The sequence below is a fragment of the Apteryx mantelli genome, chromosome 4, assembly GCF_036417845.1.
Source record: "Apteryx mantelli isolate bAptMan1 chromosome 4, bAptMan1.hap1, whole genome shotgun sequence".
Classification (NCBI taxonomy): Eukaryota; Metazoa; Chordata; class Aves; order Apterygiformes; family Apterygidae; genus Apteryx; species Apteryx mantelli.
The window spans coordinates 19,910,342-19,928,156 of NC_089981.1; the positions used below are offsets into that span (position 1 = coordinate 19,910,342).

Below are 17,815 nucleotides of genomic sequence, written 5' to 3' on the forward strand. Positions count from 1 at the left end.
CCAAAATAGCACAGCCTGCCACCGACAGCAAACAGCCCCTGGCATACGCCACTGCCACGCTGAGCTCATCCTGCTGGGGTGGGAGGAAGGGTCCAAAGTTGTGCCAGGGAAGGTGTCAGACCACTTAAGCAGCCTGGGTGATCTGTGCCAGCGCTCTAGGTCCTGCCCTGGCACCTTGCTGTACTACCACATGTGTAAGCACAAGTCAGGCTGTGGCTTTTAGTTACTTGGCGGTAGCCACGTCTTTTCCAAAAGCTTAGGGGATTTTCTTCTTGGCTCTGGGAATGTGACATAGCCCAGTGTTTTCCAAAGGTGCTCGAAGAAAGGCACAGGTGCTTTGATGCCTTTCCAGGCTATTCAGCTTGGGTTACGCATTCCCTTTTGCTCTACAAGCCTGCCTGAAGGTATGTGGGCTAAGTCCGCTGTCCAACGATACCTTCTGGAAAGGAAAATACAAACAAGCAAAGTTGTTGCTAAAAAGGATGGAGGGGGTGTTATCACCTCACCCACAGAATGACAGAGTGGTTGAGGTTGGAAGGGACCTCTGGAGATCACCTGGTCCAACCCTGCTGCTCAAGCAGGGTCACCTAGAGCCCGTTGCCCAGGATTGTGCCTAGATGGCTTTTGAACCTCTCCAAGGAAGGAGACTGCACAACCTCTCTGGGCAACCTGTCCCAAATGCTGTTCCAGGCTGTTCCACCATCACTTTCAGGGCCCTGGAGAAGGAAAGAACAACTCTCTGTTGCTCTCCCTAATAAATTATAGCCCACCACAGCAGTGCCATCAGACTCTCTTCCCTCTCCTCCTGGAGAGGTCCAACTTTGCAGTCCTGCCTGTGATGGAAGCTAATCGCAGGGCAGAAAAGCCTTCCTGCCACACACGGCCAACAGCTCTGGCCATCAGTGGAGAGCAGCAGTCACATCATGGGCCTTGGGCAGCTGCAACCAGCAGCACCAGTATGACGTGTCATCTCTGATCGCTCACGTGGAGCTCAGGCTTTCCCTCTGCAAACTCCCTGCTGGTTTTTACATGCGTCTTTGAGTCCCAAAGCTGCTTCTCAGGACCAAGCGCCCCAAGTTATGTTCTCTAGGGACAGAAGGAGCAGGAGCAGGCCCACCTGGCAGCCAGAAGTTCCTTTCCTCAATGCCAGCTGCATCCTTCAGGGCTACAACAATCACCACAAAGAAATTTGGAGGCCGCATGGTTGACCCTGGAGACTAGTGGTGGCTGTGAAGTCAGGAAATAAGCTCATGTAGCAATTCAGATGATGCATTGCATCTCCCTTACGTACTTGCTAAAGAAGGAACAGCTCCTCAGTAGTACTGATCAGTGCTTTGGGAAACAGTGTCCCTGAGCAGAAGGAGGAGGAGAAGCTACCTCCTCTTTACTTTTAGGCTGTTGAGTGAGATGTTGAGTATGAAGGTCCCCAGCCCACTGAAAAGTCACTCTGCCCTGCTCCTATGAACACTTTAGATGGGATCACAACCTGGTCACACCGGACTGAACATGGAAGATACCAAGCAAGAAATAAGACAGAGGCATGAAGGTTTTTTTAAAAAACAAAACAACACTCATCTTCATGGGCACATTTTCCTCCTCAGAAGTCTCCTCAGAGCAGCCTTCACCTCCTTGTTTCTCAGGCTGTAAATCAGAGGATTTGAAAAAGGGATCACTACCACAGAGAAAACTGAAGCCCACTTATCTTCATCAACTGCTGAACTAGAGCTGGGCCGTAGGTACATGAGGACAAAACTCACATAGAGCATCATGACAGTTGCTAGGTGGGAGGCACAGGTGGAGCAGGCTTTGCGCCTGCCTTCAGCAGAGCGCATCCTCACGATGGTCACCGCAATGCGGGTGTAGGAGGCAACGATGAGCAGGTTGGTGGTGGTCAGGTTGAAGCCCACAAACACAAACATCACAACCTCGTTGAGCCACGTGTCAGTGGAGGAGAGAACAAACAATGCAGGCCCATCACAGTAGAAGTCATTGATGACGTGAGGACCACAGAAGGAGAGCTGGAGCAAGGTGCTCGTGTGTATGATGGCATTCAGCATCCCCGCAAGGTAAGACCCGGTGACCAGGCACGTGCAGAGTCCAGGAGACATGACGACCCCGTAGAGCAGGGGGCTGCAGATGGCCACGTAGCGGTCATACGCCATGGCAGCCAGAAGGTAGACCTCAGACGTGCCAAAAACAACGTAGAAGTAAAATTGCATGAGGCAGCCAGCAAAAGAAATGGCTCTGTGTTTTTCTGAAAGGTCCAACAGCATTTTGGGGCTGATAGTGCAGGAATAGCAAATGTCTAAGAAGGACAAGTTACTGAGGAAAAAGTACATGGGGGTGTGGAGCTGGGGGCTGACCCTGACCAGCACGATGATGCCGAGGTTTCCCACTAGGGTCAGTATGTAGGTGCCCAGGAAGAGGGCGAAGAGGACAGGCTTCAGGCGTGGGTGCTCTGTGAGTCCTGCAAGGGTGAAGTGGGTCACCCTGGTGCAGTTCTCATCCGCCATTGGTACTGTCCTTAGTCGCTGCAGAGAGACATGGAAGGAAGAGGGTGAAAACAATGCTGGATGCAATTTCCACTTCAAAATATCAATGTGAAAAGATGACACTGCCTTTGAGGTTAAATGGAAAAGGAAAAAAGTAAAAGAATTGCTGATTATTCTCTTGCAGTGACAGTAACCTCTTTGGAAGAAGAAAAAAACGCAGCAGTTCTTAGAAATTCTTTTCCATAAGCATCCAACAAAGAAAGCAGGGTGTCACAACCTGTTCTGTGACCCCTGATTCCCTTCCAGGCACAAATCCAGTATCTACATGCGCATTTTGGGGGGCTCATGAGATGTTTCATAAATATAATAACGACAGCTGGGGATCATGCAACCTTGTTCATTTTTCCTATATTTTGATGCAGCAGCTACAGTGCCTAAGCAGTTCCCTCTCAAGGCTCCAGGTAATACAAGGTCCTATCACAAAGCGGAAGGGCATCTTGGAACTTAAAGTTCTGGGGAAAGGTGGCTGTGCTTTCAGGGTGGAAACTGGCCTCTCTTTATCTCTCTACAGACTAGGCAGAGTCTTTCCTTCTGCTCTTGTTTCCTTCATTAGAAGTGAGATTCATTGGACTACCACACTATAGACAAGCTGGAGCCAAAGTGGCCCTCTGGCTTTCCTGGCGGTGGAGAGGATTGGCTCTTCTGACCTGTCATGAACTATTTCTCTTAGATTAAGAAGCCTTCTCCTCTGACGGTAGCTTGACTATGGGAGAGGTTTAAATGAAATGCTCGGGCTTTGAGGCTTGCTCGGTAGATGTCGAAAAGGAGACCAAGGCCAGCTGCCTCCCTGCACGCCATCGTGCACACCAAACAACTCCTTCAGCTAGACGCTTTCACTTTTAACCCTTTGACGCAAGACCTTTTGACAAAGGTTGCCAAGGTGGGTAAATCTTAAGGCAAATCTCCCCTTAATCATTTCCTTTCCAGTTCAGGGGTTTGGTCTCTTTTGCACAGCTGATGTGAAAGTGCTCAAGCAGACATCTAAAATATCTGTTGTTACGTTAGAAGTCCAGCACCAACTGTCATTAAATAATATAGATGTGATGAAACATATCTAATTAGAAACTTCTGTGCTCAGTCAAGTGAGACTACTCTCAGCTTAATTACAGAAGGGCATACTACTTCTCTAGTAGTAGTAGTAGTAGTACCCTTCAAATGCCCTTTCAGAATACTAAGGCATGCCTTAAGCTGTCATTTTCATAGGCTTTAGAAAGGATTTTCCAATGGGTGACAGAATGCCTACATGTTCCTCCAACGCAGGGCATGATACAATGCTTGCCTTACCCTTCCACTAACCTCTTTATTGCCAAGCTCTCCCCTTACCTGAGGAGGTGCTTGCTAAAATAAATTGGAGTCAGGCACTTCTGCAGTGTGCCTGACTCCACTTCACCTCCAAAGAAAGGTCTTAGCCATTTGGGGTAAATCATCACTTGAATAATGAATATCTACAAGGAGGGAGAGTCCACAACCTCTCTGGGCAACCTGTTCTAGGGCTCTGTCAACCTCACAGTGAAGAAGTTTTTCCTCACATTCAGATGGCACTTCCTGTGTTTCAGTTTGTGCCCGTTGCCTCTTGTCCTGTCACTGCGCACCGCTGAAAACAGTCTGGCCCCATCGTCTTGACACCCTCCCTTAAGATATTTGTATACCTTGATAAGATCCCCTCTCGGTCTTCTCTTCTCCAGGCTGAACAGGCCCAGCTCTCGCAGCCTTTTCTCCTAAGAGAGAAGCTCCAGTCCCCCCTAATGATCTTCGTAGGCCTTTGCTGGACTCTCTCCAGTAGTTCCATGTCTCTTGTACTGGGGAGCCCAGAAATGGACACAGTACTCCAGATGTTATACCACGTGAGCCTCAAGTGAAGGTCCTGAAAAAGATAAGGACAACTTAATTTGGGGGGGGAGGAAACAGGAGGATGGAGCAGCCATGAGTAACAGAAAGCTACATTCTCTTTTGCACCTTCATGCCGGGGTCCAGTATTGTCTGCACTGCCTGCAGGAGCGCTGGTCATGGCCAGCTACCTGCAGCAGAGCTGCCGGCAAAGCCCCGTTTCACCATGCATCCTGGGGCTCTTGAGCCCAGCCAACTTTCCCCTGGGTGTCAGCAACATCCTGAGGAGGCCAAGGCAGAAGCTTTTCCTGGGCAGATGTGGTCATTCCTTGCCTGACCCAGCTACCTGCCCAAGCAAGTGGGGAGTATGGGCTCAAACTCTCCTTCTAGCAAGTTCCTGTGCCGTTTCTCCTAAGCCCATCTGGACTTGTTTCCATAATGCAGGAACAATACAGATGTGAGGCGAGCTTGGACCTGACAACAGCCTGGGACCCACTCTTGAAACACCACCAGCACCTGGCAGAGCAGTGTCCAAGTGTGCCCTGGATGTCGGTGTGCTCTCTGCTTCCCGGTACTTTGTCCCCTGGACTCCGGGTAGCACTGGTGGGGAAGATGCTCTTCTACAGACGTGTCATCCCGTGGTGAAAAGTAAGTGTAACCAACCCAGGGATGGTTGTGTGTTTGGGTGAGGCAAGGGGGACCTGTGAGGTTTGGGGTATCCTGTCTCATCAGTCCCCCAAATCCCTTCTTGCACGTTACAGTAGGCGTGCTTGTTCTCTCACTCATTTGTGCATCTCTCCTCCTGCAGCTCCTGGTGGGATGCAGTGAAGTATACCTGAGGAGTATGTTTGCATACTATGCCTTTTGTCAGTACATACTCTGTTTTTGAGATCCCCATGATTAAGGGAATGGTGCTCAGGGGCAGGCATTGACACCTGAACAGGCATTTCCAACAATTATGATCCAAAATCACCCCACCCACAGGACCTCATCCTCTTAACATACATTAGTCTTCCACAGTTTTCAGCAGAACCTGAAATCTCCAACTGTCGTGCCTCTTACCTGGATACAGACAAACTGTAATGATTCAGACAAACTTTCAAAAGTGAATAGTAATGGTGAGGTATTTGGCCAGCATTCATTTTGGAAGCGTGCCACGGGCGAGACAAGCTGACAAAGGTTCTGCCTTATTCTGGGACGTGGAAAAAATTAACTTTAGCACCTGACTTAAACACAGTGCTAAACTAAGAATCCCCCTTGGCCGTGTTGCTTGTGCACTATGACACTCTTCCTGCTCGTGAATTCTAGTGAGCAGCACAGGTCTAGTAAGGTTAATCCAACACCATGTGTAGAAGCATTATTCCATGTGCCCTGCCATTTCCCACCTCTTCTTTTGCATCTTTGCTGCATTCTTTATCAGTAGTTTCTTACCAAGATCCTTTATTTTCCTACCTCACATTGGTGCTCCTGCAGTTCTTCACAGTTCTCCTCCGTCCCAGTGAAACTACAGGCAGGTAGGATCATCAGCCAGGTGCTGACAGAGGATTTTGTCCAGGATAACTTTGTAGTTATCCCGTTCTTCTCAGAGACATATGAGGACAGTCAACACATCGCCATCCAGCATCTCTTTGTCTCAGAAATTCACTCACGTTTGCTCCGTTCAGTGGTCTCCCCGAGCTATTGGCAGACCCCCGCTCAGTGAGGACTGAGCGGAAGTCCAAATATAGGCTCTGTCGGTCTCTGTGAAACCAGAATGATGTCCCACTCATCCCATACTCATGGGATAAGTTATCAGAGGTTCTCCAGGGCACCTGGTAAACAGAGCGAGCTTCCCCTGAGGACCTGGGCTTGCATCACGCAGAGATTTCTCTCTGCAGGTTATGTTTTGGCAAATCCCCCAAACATATCAGAAATAATGCCTGCAGACGATAAGTCATTATACTGATGCACTTAACTTTGCAGGGAAGAACTAAACACAAGACAATGCATTTCTGTGGAAGGATGTAAATCAGAAGAACAACTTCTTCCTGTGTTTCTGGAGAAACACATACAAGTAACTTCTTACTGCTGGCTCAATTGAAGGAAATCTGTTCATCTCTGTCATGGCCAGTCACGTTAAATTTACTTTTATTTGTGTAATATTTTTGCTTGAATTGAACATGTATCTGTTAAAGAAAAAGCATAGCAAAATACAGAAATCAATCTGCTACCATTCTCCCTTCTCCAGTTTGAAGACAACTTGCAGTTTCATATTGTTCTTTCTCCCACGGCATTGTGCGGCAGGTTTTTCCTCGGGTTGGGTGCCATATCAGCTGCTTTACTCAGTCTTTTCAAGGACTCAGGCTAGCTTTGGACACCTCTGCAGGACATATCACTCATCAGAAGCACCTGTTTCTCACTGTACAGGATTAAGGACACCTGGACAACAAGGCCAGACCTACAGAAACAACTTTTCAACACCTGCAGTTAGGCGGGTGAATCCCAACCAGGACACTCTTTTACCAAGTCTCTGAGTTCACACTCAGTGAGTTTACATCTGTTGTTACTAAGTCTTTCCTTCTGGGATTTACCTCCAACTCTGGAGGTAACACCTACCTCTGGGCTAGTTTACCTGAGGTTCCCTCTGCTCACAAGAAAAGGTGTCCAACCTAAAACATGCCACGTGCCACCATTAAGACATGTTCAGGAGCTGCTCTGCTGCACTCATGCCACTAGAGAGCAGTGGTGGTATTTTAAGGATGCTTGGAAAATCCCAGGACGTCTCATTCAACATGTTGGCTAGTTTAGCATTACTGTCTCCACATCACACACTATCCATGGAGCCTGCACAAAGGTCCTGGCTCTTCAGCCCCTTCGTAGGTGATCACTGAATCAGACTAATCACGGACTCGGGTGGGAAGGGACCTCAGGAGGCCTCTAGTCCAACCTCCTCCTTAATGCAGGTTCAACACTGAATTCACATCACATTGCGCAGGGCCTTCTCCAGTCAAGGCTTGAAAAATCTCCAAGGATGGAGGCTGCACAGCCTTGCTGGACCCTCTTCCAGTGCCCGACTGTCCTCTGGGGTGAAAAACGGTCTTCTATACAATCATACCTCCCCATTTCGGTTTATGACCGCTGTCCCTCATCTCTCTGCTGTGCGCCTCAGCAGAGCCTGGCTTTGGCTTCTTGATAACCGGCGTGTAGGCACTGTGAGGCTGCTCTTAGGTCCTCCCAAGGCCTTCTCGTCTCCAGGCTAAGTAAGCACTTTTCCCTCAGCTTCTTCTCACAGGTGGCCCCCAACTGTCTTGGGGGTCCCTGCTAGACTTGCTCGGGTTTGTTGACACCGTTCTTGCTGTGGGAGGCCAAACCTGGAGGGGGTACCCAAACATGGCCTAAGAAGTGCCAAGTAAAGGGGGATAAGCACAGCCCTCCACATCCTGGCTGTGCTCCTGTGCACGTGGCCCAGGATGCTCTAGGCTCCACTCGCTGCCAGGGCACACTGCTGGCTCAGGCTTGCCTGCCAGGACTGCAGGTCTCCCAGCAGAGATGCTCCCCAGCGCACACCAGTCTGTCACAGGCACAGCACTTATCATTTGTCCCCGCTGAAGTTCATGAGGTTCCTGGCGGCCCATTCCCCCAGCCTGCCCAGGTCCCTCTGCACAGCCACCCTGCCCACAAGCATATCAGCTGGTCCAGCCCCACAGTTTGGCATCACCCACACACTTGACGAGGGTGCACTCCATCTCCTCCATGCATTAACAAAAACCTAAAACAGGACAGCTCCAGGACAAAGCTTCAGGAAGCAGCGAGGGCCAGCTGGGACCTCAGCACAGGCAGGACCCTCCCCATGGGGACACAGACCCACAGGCACAGAGCCAGCAGGCAGAGCCTGGGGCTGGCAACAGGCTCCCTTGACAGCCCCAGGCATGGCAAGCAAGGAGCCAGGTCTGGGGCCCATCCAGAGGCGACCTATGGTGCAGGTCTGAGGTCCACCCAGGAGTCAGAGACCAGGCTGGAGACAAGCACACCTACAGCATAGCTCAGGAAGAAGCTGAAGGCCCTGGGCTGAGCTTAAACAGGGCTCCTGGGCCATGGGCAGGGTGGTGTGAGTGGGGCTCCAGGTGAGGCTCCTCAGGGCTATTATGCCCCCTTGCTGCCCTCAGGGCACTAAAATGCACAATGAATGCCATCCCAGGAGGGATAGAGAAGGCATTAAACAGGAACATTTTGACCAGTTCAGAAAGCAATGTTTTTTGTCGGACGTGGAAGTATACCATCTTGGCACATACACTTGGACCTTTTCATCTGCATTATGAAAAGGCACCTTTCATTTAAAGATTGATCTTTATTTTAAATGGCTTAAGTAAATTGCAAATAAATAAACTTCATGCTGCGTCCAATAGAAATGCACTTTTCAGTGTTTCATCTTTATTCCGCGCGCACACACACACACACGCATATATATATACATATAAAGAGAGGCAAATGTACATATGTATATGTGTACAGATGGAAAGGAACCAAGTCTCTAGCATTCTTCCCACCACCCTGAGGATAACCTAAGGCAGAACAGACCTTGCAATCAAAACTGAGGTCGCTGGGACACTTGCAAAGCAGAGGTATTGGTCCAGCATCACAGAGTCCACCATTCCCCAGCAATGTGCTCCTCTATCACACAGAAGTGAAAACAAGGCGATAATCATGTCCCCGAGCACAGTAAGCTTAACTGAAAGGACCATCCTTTCAAAACACACAGGAACCTTTTTGTTTTTGTTTTTTTTAAAGCAATGCATAGTGCCAGGATAACTCTCTTCTCCCAGGGAGAGGATTTGGGACAAAAGAGGTTCCTCGTGGTCAGAGGACAGTGGGGCAAGCAGACCAAAAGGACTTTGGGTTTCCATGAGAAATTGCGCCAGTGAAAAGCTGAAGATCAGGGTAGCTCTGCAGCTGCTTGGCCCAGCATGTGTTTGGTGGGGTGCCTCACCCTGCGCAACAGGCAGGGTAAGGCAACACTGAAGCTGCCCACTCAAAGGAAGAGAAGGCAGAAATTCTACTCCTACTCTTGATTTCTTATTCCAAATGGCAAGGAGGGCTTCATCGCCTGTAACAGGGAAGCTCCCAACTGGTGATCAGCCTGTGACTGTGCAGCGATGTTGCTGGGGCAGCTGGCTGAGCCCTCAAGCCGCAGGAGAGCATCTGCCAGGCTGCACTGGTCCTAGGTCAGGGGATGGCTTGGGTGATCTCTCAAGGTCTCCACTAGCACAGATTTTCTAAACTGTAAGTTGAGACCGATTGCGAACTCACAAGGAACAACATGAATAACCGCGAGCCTTGAGTTGGGACTGCCATCTTCCCCGCTCTCGCCTGGAAAGAGCGCAGTGATGGACACCAAAGGCTCCAGTCCTGAAAGCTTTTCTCTGTAGGAGTGCAAAGATACCGATGTGGAACAAGCAAACTAGGTGGCTGGGGGAGTCGAGCCGCGCTGGGTGAGGGAGGGCTTGAACACACCTTTAGTGCCCATCACAGCAGTCTTGCAGGGCAAACGCCTTCTACCAGCCCACGTCTCCACTCCAGGTAGATTTCACACCTTCTTGGAGTCCACAGATCCCTCAGGCTCTCCAGAGACCTTGGAAAGGCTTCCTCTTTTCCTGGAGCTTCAAGTCTGCTTCCCTGCCACCCCCCAGCCAGCTCCCCCTGAGCCAGCTGTCTCCCCAGTCCCTCCCAGAGCCAGCAGCCCCCCTTCCTTCCTCCAGAGCCTCTCCCCGGGCAGGCGGGCACCTCTCTCCCCAATATATGACCTTTTTCTAAACATCATTTATTGGTTCTGGACACCATCTGACAAGGAGACATTTTGACCACCCAGCACAGCATAGCTGATTTGAACTCTGCAGTAAGAAAGGAAGTGGCAAGCAACTAATGCCTGAACGGAGCTGGATTAGCTCCTGAAAAGAAGGATTTGCTAGAGCTGCCCACAAGGACTAAAGGTGATTCAGAAGTCTTTCCAGTCCTACATCACATTTCTACAGAAAAGCGATCGCCAGCCCCATGAGATTATCTCCTAGGACTACCAGGGCATGGCTACCGAGCTATCTAACACTAGCCCCTCTGCTGGCTTTTTCTTTCTTCACTCAGGCTGGGAAGAAAGGATGGTAGAAAACTGCACAGAAGCAATAGAGTTCATTCTTGAGGGGTTTTCAGACTGCCTGGAACTGCAGATTCCCCTTCTCTTGGTTTTCCTGGTGAGCTACGTCATCACATTAGTGGGGAATCTCAGGATGATCTTTCTAATTGGGGTTGACCCTCAACTTCACACCCCCACGTACTTCTTCCTCAGTCACCTGTCCCTTGTAGACCTCTGCTGCTCCTCTGTGGTCACCCCCCAGGTGCTGGCCAATTTCTTTGCTCAGCAGAAAGCCATTTCACTTCTGCAGTGAGCCACACACATGTGGTTCTTCAGCCTCTTTGTGCCTACCGAGTGTCACCTCCTGGCAGCAATGGCCTAGGACCACTATGTGGCCAATACGTGGCCATTTCCAAACCGCTGCTCTACGCTGTCATCATGTACCCAAAATCTGTGCCCGGCTGATAGCTGGCCCTTACATGGTGGGGATCGTGAATGCCGTGACACATAGCAGCCTTGCTTCCAGCTACGCTTCTGCAAGCCCAGTGTGATCAATCACTTCTTCTGCGATATCCCCACAGTGATCCCCTGCTCCTCCTCACACACACGCACCAACAAGCTGGTGCTTTTCACCCTGTCCTTCGTACTTATGTACTGGCCTATGTACTGGAGAAACCCACATGTCCCACAGACTCCCCCGGAAGAGTCGAAGCCCCTAGGATAGATGAGGCCTTTAGCAGCTATGTACAAAGACAAACGCAAAATTATTTCATACACGGTAAGGCAGAAAAGGGGGAGCACAGCCAGAGCTAGACACGAGCCTCTCCTCAACCAACCCAGGCTCCCACGATATCTAAAGGACTTCTCAAGTTTTTATTTGATTTTCTATGGAGTGAAAAACAGGCAAAGATGAAGCATCTGATTAGCAAATGCCAACAAATGCATATAAACTGCACGTGTAGTGAGAACACTTCTTTAAGGAGACCAAATGAGAGGCCTTGTCTAGCAGCAGGCAGAGGGAAGAGTTGAAGCTTGACCCACTGGAAGCCTCTTGGCTGGCCTGAACTCCAAGCTCTCATCACCTAGGCTACGCTACCCTAAATCTATTTCTGCCACAAATGACACTGCTCTGCTTCCCAAAACAAGAAGCTCACTCTGGGGACCAGCCAGCCAGCCTTCCAGGAGTCATCAGCTTAACAAGCCCTTCTGGGCATTAGGAAGAAAGTCCCTAATGACCCTGAAACCTTCTTGGAGAGCTCACACTCACCTTACCTCATTCTTCCTAACAAGCCACTGCGGGACAACCTCAGAGAGACTATCAAGAAGGAAACTTTCTTCTTTGTTAATGGCAACGAGCACTTCTAAAGCTGTTTGGTTTGTCACAACTACCTCGGCCCTGAAGCCTGTGGTTAGGGAGCTTATGGGTCAGTACGTTCGCATATGCCTCGCCAGTCCTCCACTCCTTTGGTACGGAGGTTACCACCAGAGGTCCAAGCCCAGGCAGCTTGCCAGCAGCAGCTGAGAAGGCAGCTTCCCCTGGCCACCAAGGGTTGGCAGAAGCCACTTAGCACCTTGCAGCAGGAGCTTGGGGCCTCACAGAGGCTACAGCATGGAGAGCTAGAAAACTCAGCATGAAGGAGACCCCCAACACACTAGAAGCAAGCATCAGGGGCCAGTAATAGGGCCCATCAGCAGCCCCAGGCACCACAAGTGAAGAAGCAGGTCCGGAGTCCATCCAGGGCCTCCCATCAGGAGCAAAAGGAGACCAGGCAGGTCCAGAGACCAGCCACAATGTATGTTCCAAGGGTCCATCTAGGAGGGAAGCCACCTGCAGTGCAGGGCTGAGGTCCATCCAAGAGACAGGGGAGGAGCCAGTCACGCCTACAAAACATCTCAGAGAAGGGCTGAAACCCCTGGGCTGAGCTTAAATGAGGTCCTAGGCTATGGGCTGGGTGGAGGTCCAGGTGAGGCTCTTCAGGGCCATCAAGGCCTATTATTGCTTTCAGGGCCCTGACTCAAACAGTGCTACTACCCCAGCTCATGGATGCTAACTGCGCTGGTGGTTCTTAGTTGCTTTCTGCTGCTTGAGGGACTGAAGTCTGTGAGGTGGCCTCCTCCACGGCCAGCTCTATCAGTAAAAGCAGGCCTTGATGTGCAGCAATGCTAGGCTTTTCCCACCTGCGATTCTTGCCCCTCCCTCTTCAATGCATGTCAAACCATAGTCCTCTCCAACACAGGGCTGACTGCTGGTGCAGCCTTGCATCTCTCTGAGATGTGCAGCTGCTTAACCACACTTCAAATGGATGTGGTATTAAATTGGTTAACATGTTAAAAAAATGCTGAATGATGCGAAAGCACTACTAGTCCAAGTGAATTCAGCTATTCATGCAGGCCCACATCTTGGCAGGCTTCAGGGAGTCACTAACCTCCCACCTCAGACTCAAAGGGGACATTAGCACATGGTTTCTCTTAGAGAACTTCATGGCATTGCAGCGTCTGCCTGAGTCAGCAGAGATTACGTAGTCCCTTCAAGTTGGGTCATAAGGCCCTACCCAGATGTCAAGGTAGCACGTGTCCAGCTGAGGCACACGCTTGGTGCACGGGCAGCGCTGCCTGGGGCAGGTGACATTCCCCTGTCCGTGAGGCAGGGGCTGCCAGCGATGCCTCTGTCGGCCTCGGCAAGGATGCAGGTGAGCCCTCAAGCTCTGCCGGGGTAATGGGGACCAGTTCCCCCAGCAGCTGCATGCGGAGGGCCCGCCAGCATTCAGGACACCCAGGTTGGCACCTGAGTCCAGAGTGATGCCTGCACCACCACAGCCAAGGGACGGAGAAGGAAAAGGGAAGCACTGCGAGCCTTGCAGGGTGAAACAACCATCCCCTCAGTCTCTCTGCTGGACAATTTTAAAAAGCCTTGATTTCCTTGGTGGTGATATTTCCAGCTCTGTGTTCTGTAGCAGGGCTGTATGGCGCATGCTCCAGGACCACTCCGCAATGTGATCCAGAGCTAACCAGCGTGGGCATGGGGAAAGTCAAGAAACACAGAGCACAAGGCAGGGACCTGCACCCCAAGGGGCTCTCAAAGAAGCCACGCACAAGAAGGTGCTGGGCAGGAAGATGGCAAGTGAAAGTCAGCATACCTATAGAGAAAGTGGGGCGCAGGAGGAAATAAAGAACGTCATTAACTTCAGCTCAGAACCCCCAGTTTTGTACTCAGCCATGGTTTCATATTCCGTGCTGAGCGCAGGAAATGGAAAAAGTGCCTCTGGCCCTCAGTATAATCTAGAGAAAAAAACTTACTTTAAGGGAAGACTCAGAATATGAATTTGAACAACTCATTTAACGTGTTCTTTATACATACAGAAGAGCATAGTCAGTCCAAGGATATGAAGTTATACATTTAATATGCTGGAGGGTAGTGGTGGTCAACAAATCAGGTAGCACAACACTTCATGATTCAGCCTCAAACTATTCAGATATAGAAATGTAACATAAGCTTGTTCATCATTCATTGAAGTTTACATTATATCACAGCTTTTAAATAGTCTTCATTGAGCACTGTACCTTCAAACTCCCGTTCACTCAGCATAGGCATTCTGGAAACATGGTGAGACTGCTTGACAAAAATGGAAAATAGAAACAAATAGTTTTGGCTAACAGAAAAAAGAGATGGTGCAAAGCAGATGAAAAAGCTTTGAGGGAAATTTCAACATTCCTATACTTTAAGAGGGTCTGTGAGAAGACATTTCACCCATAAAGCCTGGAGTGCTGTGTCCAGGCCTGGGCTCCCCAGTACAAGGGAGACATGGAGCTCCTGGAGCGAGTCCAGCAAAGGGCTGTGAAGGTGATTAAGGGACTGGAGCATCTTTGCTGTGAGGAGAGGCTGAGAGAGCTGGGACTGTTCAGCTTTGAGAAGAGAAAGCTCAAGGCGGATCTTATCAATGTATAGAAATACCTGATGGGGGGAGGTAGGGAAGATGGAGCCAGACTCTTCTCGGTGGTGCGCAGTGAAAAGACAAAATGAAATACAGGCAATGCTATTTAAACATAACAAAAAGGTTTTGATGGTGAGGGTGGTCCAACACTGGAACAGGGTGCCCAGAGAGGTTGTGGAGTCTGCATCCTTGCAGCTATTCAAAGCCCGACTGCACACAGTCCTGAGCAACCCACTGTAGCTGATCCTGCTCTAAGCAGAGGGCTTGGACTAGACAGCTGCAGAGGTCCCTTCCAACCTTAACCCTTCTGTGATTTTGTGTGCAGATCCACAGCATCACCATCTCCAGCTCATAAACTTACCTTTTGCCCTTTTGCACAGTGGCAGTATAACTGTGACAGTGTGGGGGATAGAGTAACTGGAGAAGAAGCTTGTTCTTCAGACAAGAAAGATGTAGCTATGTCAGGGGCACAATCAGTCTGAGAGCTGGCTAATTAATGTTCTAGTCCTGATCTGTGAGGTTTCAAACAGTTTTGGAAGCAGCAATCTCAGAAACCTGTGTGAAACATTCTCTTTCAAGAGAGGAAAAACAAAGGAAAACAATATAAAATGAGAATGCCTTTCAGAAGTACATTTTCCTCCTGATAATATTGATTGTGGCATGCTTCACCTCCTTGTTCCTCAGACTGTAAATCAAGGGGTTCAGCATGGGGACTATAATGCTATAAAAGATGGATGAAATTTTCCTGCTCTCCACTGAGTTCATTGAACTGGGTTGCATGTAACTGACAGCAGCAGACACGTAGAAGATGGTGACGGCTGCTAGGTGGGAGGCACAGGTGGAGCAGGCTTTGCGCCTGCCTTCAGCAGAGTTCATCCTCACAATGGTCACTGCAATGTGGGCGTAGGAGGCAACAATGAGCAGGTTGGTGGTGATCACGTTGAAACCCACAAACACAATCATCACAACCTCGTTGAGCCATGTGTCAGTGGAGGAGAGAACAAGCAATGGGGGCACATCACAGTAGAAGTTATTGATGATGTGAGGACCACAGAAGGAGAGCTGGAGCAAGCCACTCATATGTATGATGGCATTCAGCAGCCCAGCGAGGTAGCACCCAGCAACCAGGCACATGCAGAGTCCAGGAGAAATGACGACCCCATAGAGCAGGGGGCTGCAGACGGCCACGTAGCGGTCATACACCATGGCAGCCAGAAGGTAAACCTCAGACGTGCCAAAAACAACATAGAAGTAAAACTGCATGAGGCAGCCAGCAAAAGAAATGGTTCTGTGTTTTTCTGAAAGGTCCAACAGCATTTTGGGGCTGATGGTGCAGGAACTGCAAATGTCTAAGAAGGACAAGTTACTGAGGAAAAAGTACATGGGGGTGTGGAGCTGGGGGCTGACCCTGACCAGCACGATGATGCTGACACAGCCACACAGACACCTACAGTAACAAAACTGATAAGCCAGGAATGAAACTGGAAATTCAGGGGGTTGAGAAGGGAGAAGGAAGGGGACACCTCTCTCCCATTTGATGTCACATACTAGGGATACAGTGCTTTGGGGGCATCTCAGTCCAGTTGTGCATAGTCTGTTCCTCACTCTGCCCTAACACCAGATTTCCTGCAGGGTCTCGAGGGACGAGACGAAGCCCACACCCCGCTACAGCCCCTACAGAAAGAAACCAAAGAGACAGGAAGGAGAGAGAAGGGTGGAACGGAGCCTGTTTCAGACTGATGTATCTGTATTCCCCCTAAAGAACATGCAAACATTTCTGCAGCATGAGTCTAGGGAGCTGGGCTGCCATCTGCCTAGAAGAGAAAGCAAGCAGAGCCCTGTCCTCCCTCGTCTCCCCCACAGACTTGTACAACCCTTGGGCCCCCCCATGCTAGCTTATTTTTAAACAGTAGGTCTGGTATATCTACCTGAGCTGTGAGCACCTCTCCAGTTGTGGGAAAGGCAGCCAGAGTGGCCTGTTTGAAGCCAAACGTACTGACTAGAAACCTTGAGCTCTCAGGGGATGTGAAGTTTGAGTCAGGAGCCCTTCAGGAGCTCCCAGCTTCTTCTAGATGCTTTCCTTGAGGGTTTCTTTCTTTCTTTCTTTCTTTCTTTCCTTTCTTTTTTTCTGAGCTTCCATTAACACTTCTGGGCAGAGAACCTACCTGTTTCCACAGCCACATCCAGCCGGGGAAACAGCAGTGCATGGGAGACACTGAGGAAGGAGAAGAAAAAGTGACACCATCATCACTTTAGACTAACTGGAAACCTTCTCTCCTTGTACAAAGTCCTGCAGAAGGGCATTCTTCTGCAAACAACAGGTAGGAGACAGTCCAACCCCTCCCCCTACATCCCCTGCCACCACAGGACTTCTTGCAATTAGACAGACCCCTTTTTGTTTCAGTCACTTTCTGTTTTCCTCTCAGCTGGGAACATCAGGACTGAGCAACAGCTGCTACAAAAGCAACCAAACCCTAAGGCCTGAGAAGCGGGAAGCAGATAGAGTCCCTTCCTGACCAGCACATGACATTTATTCATTGTCCTTCTTCAGAAGGAGAAAGCATTTCATTTTCAGGCAACATTCTTTGTTCTGACATCTGCAGTAACCAAACTGAGCACGATAACATTCGTTTGCTAAGAGCAAATTGTAAAAAGCATCTTTCTTCCCCAGTGGAAACAAGTGGATTGTCCTCACTCCGTACTGCTGGGCAGGAAATATGTGAAAGGTTACAGTACTTAGCTTTAATTTCAGAGTTCAATCATTATGCCAACAATCCTGTCCTTCACAGCTCTTCCTAGACCTTTGTAACATTCCCATTTTGCTTACAGCACCAGGACTACAGTCAACACAGAGAAAGTGGCCACAGCTCCCAGCACCTCCTCCTCTTTCGACCCCTTTCCCCAAAACACAGACATCTAACAGAACTGGGGGGTGAGGAGGGGCAATAAAAAGCTGCCAACTGCCGGCAGTGCCCTCCAGTACTTATTACCATTACCGTTTTCATTGCTAACACGCCTGCCTAATCCTGTCATCTTAAGGCGAGAAACCTAATTTCCCTGTAAGTACTTTCCACTTTGCTGGTCTTCACGTACATTAGCTCTGCTTCCCCAGGCTGCACAACCGTGTCATAACTCATCTGAGTCTTCCCTCCCTCAGTAGGATGGATCTGAGTGACACTTCCACCTCACCGCACTGCCCAAGGCTGCCTGCAACATCAGGGCATCTCCCTCCTCCGAAGCCTATGCCAGCCTGTGGCCCAGGGCTCACGCAGCCCCGCATGAGCCCCGCTTGCCATTAAGGCAAAAAAAGCGCATTCTGCCTGCCGCACAAAGCAAGTCACAAAGCGACCACTCAGCCGTCACAACCACAAGGCCACCTGCGTGCTCAGACAAGCTTTAAA

At 49.8% G+C, this 17,815-nt stretch overlaps 2 protein-coding genes across 2 annotated transcripts; both read right to left on the minus strand.

Moving 5' to 3' along the window:
- Positions 1–1,577: 1,577 nt before the first annotated feature.
- LOC136991849 (olfactory receptor 5J3-like) lies at positions 1,578–2,513 on the minus strand. Its single transcript, XM_067295307.1, has one exon. It carries the CDS (start codon positions 2,511–2,513, stop codon positions 1,578–1,580), a length of 936 nt encoding a protein of 311 aa, XP_067151408.1.
- Positions 2,514–15,035: 12,522 nt separating this feature from the next.
- On the minus strand, positions 15,036–15,797 carry LOC136991850 (olfactory receptor 5F1-like). Its single transcript, XM_067295308.1, has one exon. The coding sequence runs from the start codon at positions 15,795–15,797 to the stop codon at positions 15,036–15,038; it is 762 nt and encodes a 253-aa protein (XP_067151409.1).
- Between the last annotated feature and the right edge of the window lie 2,018 nt (positions 15,798–17,815).

Coding starts and splice junctions, on each gene's coding strand:
- LOC136991849 (XM_067295307.1), bottom strand. CDS start 2,513: ATGGCGGATGAGAACTGCACCAGGGTGACCCACTTCACCCTTGCAGGA.
- LOC136991850 (XM_067295308.1), bottom strand. CDS start 15,797: ATGTACTTTTTCCTCAGTAACTTGTCCTTCTTAGACATTTGCAGTTCC.